The sequence below is a fragment of the Sander lucioperca genome, chromosome 4 (genome assembly GCF_008315115.2).
Source record: "Sander lucioperca isolate FBNREF2018 chromosome 4, SLUC_FBN_1.2, whole genome shotgun sequence".
Classification (NCBI taxonomy): domain Eukaryota; kingdom Metazoa; phylum Chordata; class Actinopteri; order Perciformes; family Percidae; genus Sander; species Sander lucioperca.
Window position 1 is genome coordinate 391,381 of NC_050176.1, and position 11,643 is coordinate 403,023.

At 44.8% G+C, this 11,643-nt stretch overlaps 1 protein-coding gene across 2 annotated transcripts; it reads right to left on the bottom strand.

The window, feature by feature from the left end:
• Positions 1-960: 960 nt before the first annotated feature.
• vps37c (VPS37C subunit of ESCRT-I) lies at positions 961-8,511 on the bottom strand. 2 transcript variants are annotated; one of them, XM_031293584.2, is made up of 5 exons: positions 7,863-8,511; positions 7,406-7,519; positions 4,382-4,553; positions 3,728-3,810; positions 961-2,311 (listed from the first exon to the last, which is right to left on the bottom strand). In XM_031293584.2, exons 2-5 carry the CDS (start codon positions 7,496-7,498, stop codon positions 1,589-1,591), a joined length of 1,071 nt encoding a protein of 356 aa, XP_031149444.1. In that variant the 5' UTR covers positions 7,499-7,519; positions 7,863-8,511; the 3' UTR covers positions 961-1,588. The 2 variants fall into 2 exon arrangements, with proteins under 2 accessions (XP_031149444.1, XP_031149443.1); XM_031293583.2 differs by having other exon boundaries at positions 7,406-7,515; positions 7,863-8,506.
• Positions 8,512-11,643: the final 3,132 nt, after the last annotated feature.

Genomic DNA, 11,643 nt, shown 5'->3' on the forward strand with positions numbered 1-11,643 from the left:
AAGCGCTGTCATCGCCACAGCTTCTTTGGTTGACCAACAGAAAGTACTGGTGCTTCTTCTACCCACAGGTAATTGTGCATTATGAAATTCCCCTGTCACATGTATGGAAGAGCCAAGCAGCTACAGCTGAGGAGAAGGTGTTCCCAAAACCCTGCATCTTAGATTAACTCAATTTAAGATCCATTATTATAACCAGCCATGTACTTGCCAATTTAATTGCACTGTATGAGCCTAAAGCCTGGTTCACACGGCAGGATAATTAGGCCGATTTTAGCCCCAATTCACACCTTCCGACAATCTTAAGGATGCTCCGATTATCGTAAAATAATCTGATCAGATATTCCTGCCGTGTGTGGTGTGTTAAGACTGCTCTCGTCTGCTCGGAAGGACATCGGGACCGTTCCGATCTCAAATCGGGGATATCCAACATGTTGGATTGTTTTGGCCCGATTTCTCCTCGTGTGTGGTGTCCCCTGGGGACAAACGAGCACGCAGCCTGTGGCGTGTAGCCAATCAGAAAGCGAGGTGACGAGGCGGCAAGGAAAGCACCGGGAAACAAAATCAAAACAGCCGGCGGCATGGCGCACCAGAAAGTCCGGTGGACGTCGGAGATAAGTATAGCAAGTATAGTCCATGCTCGCGTTGTCTCCACTTCTTTGACCATCACCTTTTCTTTTGATAACGTTTTTTCGGTTAAAAACAAACTACAAATTATCGCCACTGCATCCTCTTCGTCCGCCATGATTGTTTACTCTGAAGTCACGTTTGATCTCGAGGGATTTTGCGAGATTTCCCGTCTGACCTGGGAATGCTCGGGAATCAAATCGGTTTGTGCGTGATGTGTTGATTTTGCCGTGTGCTGCGCACCACACACTATACGACCAAAACTGTTAGTGGGGTCTCTCAGGATTGGAAAATCGGCCGACAATTTTAAAATCGTCCCGTGTGAACCAGGCTTTAGAGTCATGAAAGAAGCCCAGGACATACATCTTCCATTAGGGTGCTTTTCTTAATGAAGACTGTGCTCATGAATAACAATGTGACCCAGACAGATTGTGGTCAGACAGCTATTGGACACTGATGTGGTGGTATAAATGTTTTTTTTTTAATGTATTTGTCATAAGGGGGAGTGCACTTGTGTGTTTATAAGGACTTTCTGATTGCCAAATAGCAACACACACCCACACACAAGAAATGGAAGAAAGAGGGAGCGATGGAGAGGGAGTGTATGAAGGGCCAGATACAAGTGTTGTAACACTTAAACACAACACAACAACCTGAGACTAGTGTGGGGGAGTCGTTGGGTCGTAGGGTGACAGAGAGAGGGAGAAGGAAAGAAAGAAAGACAGAGAGATCAGCAGACTGATATTTAGAGAAAGGGAGAAATAGTGCAACAAAGATAAGTAAAGCGAGAGACCTCTCAGCATGGGAGAAAGGAAGAGGGAGGGTAGAAAGGTAAAAAGACGGAGGAGGAGAGGGACCTGGGGCGGAGGAGGCTGGAGTTTAGGGAGGCAGTGAAGAGAAAGGGGTGAGATAGCAAAGAAGGGAAGAATTGAGACAGAGGAAGTAGAGAGGAGTAGTAGTGCCTTCATGAGTATGGCTGTGGGACTCCGTATCCTGGTCTGTAGATGGGTCTGCCTGTTGGCGACTGAGAATCAGCACACGGTGGCCCGGCCGGGTAGCTGTAGCCTCTGTAGCTGTAGGAGGCTGGGTAGGGTGCGGGACCGCTCTGGGGGGGGCTTGGGGTGTACTGGCCGAATGCTGAGCCCGGGTGTGGGGTAGGGAAGGAGGGCTGGCTGGGGTAGGGGCAGGCGGTTGAAGCTGTAGGCCCGAATGCAGGCCTGGGGCCAGAGTAGCTCCCTGCTAGGGTGAAAGGTGAACCGGAACCTGGGTACGGAGGGAAGTGTGACGGGGGGTTGGCCGTGCCGGAGCCTGCGGCAGCTGCAGGGGAAGGGTTGGGTGGGGAGACAGGGTAGGGGGTGTAGGGGAGGCCGGAGGGGCCCGCTGCAGATGAGGAGGCCGGCTGTGAGGGGTAGCTGCAGGACTGAGCTGTGGAGATTGGCTGCTGCGGATTAGTCGTCGTCGCTGTTGTTGTCTGTTGATTCCAGGGTGAGGGCGCGGCAGCGGGGTCTTGGCTGACGCCTGCTGATGATGTCATGGCGTTAGGATTGCCCTCGCTCCTCTGTCGTAGGATCTCCTGGAGTTTCTCTATCCTCACCCGTCTTTTGTGAGCTAGGGAGCGCAGTGAGAGGAAGCGATCCAGGAAGGAGTCCAATGGCAGAGAGCCCTCCAGAAACTCATCAGCTAGAGTCTGCAGACAGAGACACCTGCAGTCACAGTCATGCTGAGCACATCATACTAGCATCATACTAGTGCAGAGTACTGAACTCCCTTCAACCAGACACTTCGCTGATTGGCCACTGACTGTCTAACACACACAGGGCCCTATTTTAACGATCTAGGGCGTGTCCAAATCCACTTCTGCTAGTTTGACGGCGGAAAAAAGGGTCCGTGCGTCGGGCGCATGGTTCAAAAGGGTTGTACCGTTGTGTCTTCATTAATTCATAGGTGTGTTTTGGGCGTAACATGCAATAAACCAATCAGTGTCATCTCCCGTTCCCTTTTGCTATTATGATGGCGGATTTGCACAATAATATTTTTATTTGTAATCTTTTGCATGTTTGTGTGCTGCTGTGCTTCCCTATGTGTGTGTCTAATTTGCTGATAAAATAACAATGAAATGCTGCGTTATTGACTTTAGACCAGGTTTTTGTTGGTCAATGGTGCGATCACTTCCCGCTGCCTCAAGATAGCAATACGCCCAGAATGCACATGAACACACCTCCCTGTAAGACCAGCACGCCCATGGGCGCACAGATGGGTGCAGGTGCATTTGCTATTTAAACGACATGGGCGCTGGATGGGAAATTGACAACTGCGTCGGTCTTAAACTAGCAAAGTCACTTGCGTCGGGCTTTGCGCTGCGCCAGGTCCAAGATAGGGCCCATAGACTCAGAACAGAGACAGTGAGAGGCTGTTTGGAATGGGCCAACTGCTTGGCCTCCTGTAATGCTTACAATTAAAATGTGGAGTTATTACAGACATTTGCCTCATGGACTTAGGGTGGTGACCCATGCGCCACCCATCTGGCCCATTATGAGAGCCAGTCAGCAAAAAGATGCGTTAATCAACCACCAGAACCGGACCGAGTACAGAGACGAGTCAGCCGACTCCAGAATGCGTCAATATCACCACAGTCAGTGTTTGATAACGGCGGTGCCGTCTCGTCTCCTCATTATTATCGTTAACAAATCATCAGTTTAGTGGCTTGACGGTTATAAAACAAAGTTAAAGTATGGATGTAATTAGCTGAGGTATTTTGCCGACGGTAATGTTATTAGCGTTATAAGTTAGAACACTTACACAGGGTCTGTCGCTTAACTCTCAACAATATAGTGTATGGCTTTTTTTGTTGACCACTACAATATTTCAATTCAATTTTATTTATAGTGTCAAATCCTAGGAGTTATCTCAGGACACTATACAAATAGAGTAGATCGACACCACACTCTATAATTCACAGAGACCCAACAATACCCTCAAGAGCAAGCATTGGGTGCAGTACTGTTTACGCATCTTTAAGCCAAATACAAACAGCTGCATTATGCATCAGTATACATTTCACATTGATATTGTGTGTGTGTGTGTGTGTGTGTGTGGTTCTGACCTCTGACTCTGCCTCTGTTTTGCTGCCCTCTGTCTGTAGTCTGGAGAACAATGCCTCTGGAGACATCTGACCCACCATCCCATCTGAGAGCGAGAGAGAGAGAGAGAGAGAGAGAGAGAGAGAGAGAGAGAGAGAGAGATTAATCGCAAATTAATTGCAATTTTTTTTATCTGTTCTAAATGTACTTTAAGTTTTAAATGCTGAAGTGGTATTTGTGACTTGGCTACTCAGTTCACATGGACAGTATATGCAGATAACTTTAGTCTTTTGGAGAGAACCATCTGCACGGGCTTTGAAACTCAACTTGCCATTCAAAAGAGCCTTTTCTTTCTCCATTTCTGCTCAAGGAGCTTTGTTTCTGCTGGCTAACGCTCATGGATGTATTGTAAGACCTGTAAGACCCCGTCTCGTTTTTTATGTAGCTCTGATGGTAATGAGTCAAATCTATTTTGAAGCATCCAGCTCTTGATTTGAACAGAATATCCTACGTGATTGTGCCATGCATGACATGCACTTGACTAGCTTTTAGAGATAGTAAATTCAACTGTCTCAGAAAGTCTCAGGACTCCCTTTATTTATCCATCCTTTGTTCCTCCCTCCCTAAAAACCAAGTTTTCCTTTACTGTGCCACGCTGAAGGAATCCTTCGTCCTACCTTTAAGGGAGCAGTGTTGTCTGTAGGTTTCTCTGATGGACTCTAGCTGAGAATATCTCTCCACCAGCACCTCTTTCTCCGCCTCCAGCCGAGGCTTCACGTCCAGGTTCTGCTCAGCCAGGCTGCGGTTGGATGCCAACGCCATCTCTCTCTCCAGCTGGATGTTCTGGATCTGAAGAGGGACAGAGATACTATTTAATTTGACTGATAAAAAAGGACAGAATAGAGGTCGAGCAGACATGATGCTGCTTAGCACCTTTGCCTTTTTTATTGAGCTTTTAGCTCAAGCAGTCAGAGAAAAAAAAACTTAAGGGTTACACATTAAAGGTGTGGAACATAAAACTTTTTTGCTGATGACATAATAGCTATTCTCAAACAACCAATCATTACGCTCCCTATAACAACGAAGCTCCTAATATCATATGACCATCTCTCAGGATATAGAATCAATATTTCAAAAACACTGAGGCTACATTTTCATTGCTACTTTTTGGTTTAAAAAGGAATATCTTCTACTACGTTTTTCCCCTCTCATTCCCCCTGCTCTGGCGTTTCCGAGCCCCTAAACCGGAGACATTTGGAAAAACTTCTGACCCGTTTTGGTTTGGAATCTGCAGGGTTGTGTTGCAGTCTTAACGGCCGTAAACGGAGACCTTTGGCAACACCGACACTGACGCCAACGTTTCTCCTCCTGATTTGGGTCTTATCGGTCACGACGTCTCATTCTCTGACACTAAAGCTACTAACGTTACCGTGGCAACTACCAGCAGCGGACGGAGTCTACATGCTGCCTCCTGTTTATGCCCAGTATACCAGAATGTTGATGAGATATGAGGTTTGGGCGTGTTAGTTTAAACAGAGATTAAACTCAAATGCTTAAAAACCAAAACGTAGCGATGTAAATGTAGCCTGATTTGAACACTCAATTATATATGTATACTGTAAGTTGGCAACACTGTGCACACGCGGTAGAATGTTTTTAAGGAGAAAGTAGGCCTATCAATAGAAATGAATGATCAAAATTATTGTCATGGGAAAAATACTCAATAACAGCTTTAGAATTCCGATGTCGATAAATGTTCCATTAATCGTCCAGCCCTAGAGTGAACACTAATGATAAGCACTCAACTAAATATATAAACGAGAAATTGGAAGAAAAAAAGAGTTTAATGTTGAAAATCTAGACGACGATTGGCAAAACGTGTGGAAGATACACCGCACGTCGACCAGTTTACACACATGTAGAGAATTCTTCTGGAGAAAATCGGATCCCTTTTGTGAAAAGTAAGCAGTTGCACAGACGTTGTGAGTTGAGACTAATATCCGTGCGGGTGAAATAATATAATTTGTTGGTGAGCATATTTTATTGCCCTGACGACATAGATGTGACGCCATAGTGAACCCTGTACTAGAACATAAGGTCCCTAAGACTTGTTTGGTGCTTTATCTCAGTAATTCCCCTGAAGAAAGTGTGATTAGATATTAGGTTTAAAAAAAAAAAAAAAAAAAAACTATTACCAGGAAAAAAGGAAAGGTATAGAGCTGCACGATATGAGGAAAATATGCAATGACGTTGTTCTGCTACTTCCAGTATACTGCTGAATTACATCAAATTCCTTGTTGAATTTAAAACAAATGAACAAATTGAACATTGGATTGAACATAAAAGGCAGCACTAAAAAAGAATGTCAGTTACATTTTAAAGTACAGTTATCTGCTGAAATTTTCTTTCAACTCACACAAAAAAGTAACCTCTGAGTGTCTTTAGCGATGTGTCGCAGCCTCTCGCGATGTGTGTATTCTGCAAGTTGATATTGCGATGATGATAAAAAATTTTTTAAATAAGGATATATTGTGCAGCCCTAAAAGGTAGCAACGCCGACAAAGGACCAATCTTACCTAATCATCTTAATGGAAAATCTGACACATATCTTGAGACTAAAAAGCACTACTGGAAAAAAAATGAGGAAATGGACTTTAAACAAGACTGCATCGTTAAAATGTTGCAAATGTTTTTCCTATAAAGATCTACTCAGTGATGAGTGGGACCCATCTACCTAGCACCAGATACACATACATATATCAGTGTAGGGCTGCACGATATGAGGATATTATCTAATTGCGGTTATTTTGACTGATATTGCGATTGCGAAATGATTCACGATATTGGAGGGAATGATCATTTTTGTATCATTATTCTCATTTTCATTGAAAAATATTAAAATCTAAAAAATGAAAATGATTATAGTGTGATTTCCGTGAGGATCTGTACCAAACAAAGATTTTTTCTTTAGTCTGTAGAATAGGATTTGTAGGCCAGGATGTCTCTGCAGCCCCACAATGCTTTATTTTAGAATGGTTGGACACATATTTAGCCTTTAACAAAAATGGGGCCCCGCCTGCCATATTGTCCACCCCCTGCGATTTGGATATTGCACTAGTCCATATTGCGATTTCGATAAAATTGTGATTAATTGTGCAGCCTTATATCAGTGAGGTGCCTGGCGGAGCCAAAGATTACTACAAGTAATGGCTTGCTAGAGGTCCAGAAATCCAGCCATAAAAATAAAATTTCCTACATAGGTTATCAAAACCCATGTCATTTTACTGTACAGTTTTAAGAAATGTAAAGGGAATGTCAGCTTTTATGACAGGTCAAAGATGTTTGATGATTTTTTACATTGGAGCTCCCTTCTTGAACTAAGAAAACAGTGTAGTTTCACATTTCAAATGAACTAGTTGAAGTGGGTGCCAGCTGGCTACTATTCTCAGCCAGCTGGACACTGTATGCACTAGTGGAAAACCCCGGAGGAGGACTACACATACACAGCACATTAATGCCAGCTACCCAGTACAATAACAGGTTTGTACCACTATCTTTGCTTCACGTCTCCTCAGTGGTTACTGATGAGGGAAAGCATTATTTTGTGACTACCCCCACCCAGACTATCCACCCAGTTTGGGGTTTTAAATAAGAAACAAGCCCTATATATAATGGGATGTAAGGTGAAGCGTATTCTTTACCTCGTCAGACTCCAGAGCCATAGACTCCACCCTCTGTGGGTTGTCCAGGAGCTCCTGTAGCTCTGATTGGCTCAAGTCCTGGAGCTTCTCCATTTGATTTGCCAGGATGGCTGCCCGTCATAAAGGAACCAGGAAATAAGAGTTAAAAACAATGTTGGACACAGAAAGTGGACAGTGAGAGGCCTACCGTCTTTATTTTAATGCTACTAGATAACCATTTGCCATTGGCCTATCAGGCCATTGTGAACTAATCAAGACAAAACTAACTAGGCCTATGTCACTGGTGGTATATGACAAATATGGCCATTATTTTACAATAGCAGTGACAGTAACACAGTTAACATTCTAAATTCACAATACAAACATATAATGGAGCTAAGAGACACACAACAGAACAAGTTGTTCAGACGAACAGTGGTAACGTTAGTGACAGCGGGTAGAATCCGCTGCTACTTACCTGACGCTAGCAAACCAGATTGAGCCTGATGACAGGGACTGGTGGTGACATCCAACACCACCTCTCTATTCCGACTGACTGGCGGACACGGCACCCAGCTCAACGAAAAGCCGCCGACTCGCTTTCGACGTACTTGATCCGCGAGCTAACTAGCTACTCGGCCGACGGCCAATCTCAGCAGACGGTTCCGCGTTGAGCTATGTGATGACAACAACAGTCGGTACGATAGCAATGTCAGCCACTTAACGTTAGCCACCGTCAACTTCGAGGGAAGCCCGGCGATATGGCGATCAAAAACAGAGCCCGGAATGACGCTGCTCGGTCCTGACGATCACTGTCAAACGCCTCTGTAGTCCGGTAATGCTTACTTTAACAAACGGACGACTTCACTCGACAAAAATATGTTAGAAAATGACAAATTCTTCGCTTAAAATGGGAAAGTTTCACTCCACACTGACAGATACCGCCGCCATTTTAGGAACCATCCAAGTTGGTCGGGGATGTCCGGACAAAATTAAAATATTCTAAAGATGCACCGGTAAACTGTAACAAACTCCTGATATATAGTTTTAACATTTTTAAATAGTTACTGTTTGCTGGCCTATTTGTGTGTAATTATTTAAAACTGGGGCCGTTATTCCTCTGGTTTCCCCTGTGTCGCAGGGGAATGGTAGGGTCCTGTGCTCAGCTGATGTAAGGGAAACCCCTATGTGACGGTGACCATCTCCTGCTGCCAGTACTTCTGTCGATGGGAAAATATCTGTCACCCTGCACTGCTGGAGGAGCTGCACACCAGTGGTGTAGTCTAATGTACTGTAGTGGGTATTCTGTACTGTAAATAAATATATTGGCCAGAATCTGCCTTTTGGGGGAGGGGGGGGGAGTTTTGAGCATCAACGACTTAATTTCCTGTATTGTATACACTTTTATGCACCAATTTACAGTGGAAATACTTTTATTTAGCCTATGCGAAGAAAAAAACACATGATAATTCTAAATATAGCCTACCATAATTATAATGGACAGCATGTTGTTACATGGTATTGCCAGTGTTGGGGAAGTTACTTTTAAAAAGTAGTGTTTGCTCTAGGGATGTCCCGATCAGGTTTTTTTGCCCTCGAGTCCGAGTCATTTGATTATGAGTATCTACCGATACCGAGTCCTGATGCGATACTTCTATAATAATTCAACTTTATAATCCCTCCAGACCGCAGACATAGTCGCGCTTTCCGCTTCAAGCTGCTTCCGTGTTCTACTTTGCCGGCATTTAGCGTCTCTGCAACAAAGTGATGTCATGCCGCACGCGTTGCTGTTTCTGTGTGGAGTCAAAAGGGTCTAACTCTGTGCCACCGCATAACTATAGATGTGTTAATAAATAATGAGAATATATATACATATATATCCGATTCCAATCGAGTAGAGCTTAGATCGGCCCAAAAAATCAAGTCCGAACCTGCCCGAGCCCGAGCACGTTGCGTCCGAGCCCGGCCTGGCCCGACACATTAACTGTAATTATGAGCCCGACAATTTTTTTATACGTGGGCCGTTATAACTGACGTTCTCAACTAGAGTTGTTTCAACTACAGAAATCTGTTTAGAATAATACAACAAGGACAAAGTATGTAAACTGCGCTGTTTGTTTAGAATGGAACGGATCGCAAATGGATCTGAATGAAGAAACGTAAAAAAAAAAAAAAAAAGAAACAATGATGAACAACATATTGTTGTCACTGCCCACGACTTGTTTAAACTGCTTCCATACCTCCAACTTTCCTCCACACTTGCTCAAAGTTAATTCTCCTGTTTTTCTTTTTTTCTTTACATCTTCAAGCTCCCGGTGTGATGCGTGCGAGAGGAGGAGAAAATAACGGCCCGAGCCCGACCCGAGGTCCGGTCTGGCTCGGGTCGGGCTCGGGCCAAGAATCTAAACTCCACGATCGAGTCTGAAACCACGTGATCGGGCCCGATTTCCGATCACGTGATCGGATCTGGACATCCCTAGTTTGCTCGTTACTCGTTACTTCTTAAAAAAGTAATCCGTTACTTTACTTAGTTACCCCCTATGGAAAGTAACTTTTTACTTTACTCGTTACTTTTACGTTACTTTTAAAAGCAGGCATCTCTGGCAGAGACTGAAGTTAATTATACAAAAACTATATTTGACCATAAAGCCAATTTATGGTTTATCAGTGAAGTGTCTGAACTACACTGCAGACTGGATTCTCTACTCACACAGGGACGGCTGATTCATTATGAACGAGTCCAGCGCGGGTTGAATGCACATCAGCCTGTCATCAGTGTTACACGGTGTTAGTGTATACTATGTAATGTCTGTATCGACTTGTCCGTGCATTGTCGTAGACACATGCAGCCTCTTTTCTGGAAATCCTTGCGTGTCCGTGCAACCGACACAAGTCCACAGCGGTCTGCTGCGTGTATGTATGAGGCCGGTTACACACTGGATGCGTCGTGCGAGCGTGTCAGCTTCGTGGCGTGTCCGTTTTTATTTCAGCTCCCATGTTAACAGGTTAGAGCTTACACACTGCCTGATCAAGCCTTTCATTCACCATAAAAGAACTCATCTTAACCCAGAAAGTTTACAAGAGAGACTTGAAGTCACTGTGAGAGTCCTGGCATCCGGTTGTCGGCGTTCAGGCCTCCCGTTTCCGCTTTGTCGCGCGCCGCTGAAAAAAAAAGAGCCGTGCGCGACCTCTGCTCGCGCGCCATAAATCGGGTGCGCCGGCAGGATATTGGATGCGTTGGATGCGTCTAGTGTAAAACACGCTTCAGGCGCGTCTCGCGCCGAAAAACGCGTGCATGCTAGAAATAGGACCGACGCCTATTTTTCACGCGACACGCAAGTGTGTCGGAAGCGTTTCCAGGCAAAATAGAATAGGAAAATATGTTTATATGTCATTTTGACACTAATACATATTAATAAATTATACATATTATACATACACACCCCACAACATATTGATGTTTGAAAGTATCTACGTTTTGATATAAATACAGATATAAATGTAACCCCTGCAACAAACTCTTTGAGCCACTCCCCTCTGGCAGGAGGCTGAGATCCATCAGGACCAAAACCTCACGACACAAGGACAGTTTTTTCCCCTCTAGCCTTATTAACAAGGCCCGGAAACTACCCTGACTCTCTCCACACCCCACCTCTGGCTCTACATCCCACTGTACTTAATCTACTGTTCTCTTTTTATCTTAATTCTTACTCTCTTATTTTTATTACATTCTGTGTGTGTGTGTGTGTGTGTGTGTGTATATATATATATATATATATATATATATATATATATATATCTCCATCCATCCATCTTCGTCCGCTTATCCGGTGTCGGGTTGCGGGGGGAGCAGCTCCAGCAGGGGACCCCACACTTCCCTTTCCCGAGCCACATTAACCAGCTCCGACTGGGAGATCCCGAGGCGTTCCCAGGCCAGGTTGGAGATATAATCCCTCCACCAAGTCCTGGGTCTTCCCCGAGGCTTCCTCCCAGCTGGACGTCCTGGAACACCTCCCTAAATTGAATGTAATACCGCACCCGCTGCGCCGATTCTCCGACCAATCTCCCGCTCCATTGTCCCCCCACTCGCGAATAAGACACCAAGGTATTTGAACTCCTTCACTTGGGGTAAGGACTCCTTCCCTACTTGGAGAAAGCACTCCATCGGTTTCCTGCTGAGAACCATGGCCTCAGATTTAGAGGTGCTGATCCTCATCCCAGCCGCTTCACACTCGGCTGCGGACCGATCAGTGAGTGCT

Coding starts and splice junctions, on each gene's coding strand:
- vps37c (XM_031293584.2), bottom strand. CDS start 7,498: ATGGAGAAGCTCCAGGACTTGAGCCAATCAGAGCTACAGGAGCTCCTG. Junction 4,554..7,405: donor TGGCTCTGGAGTCTGACGAG/GTAAAGAATACG, acceptor GTCCCTCTTCAG/ATCCAGAACATCCAGCTGGA. Junction 2,312..3,727: donor AAACAGAGGCAGAGTCAGAG/GTCAGAACCACA, acceptor CTCTGTCTGCAG/ACTCTAGCTGATGAGTTTCT.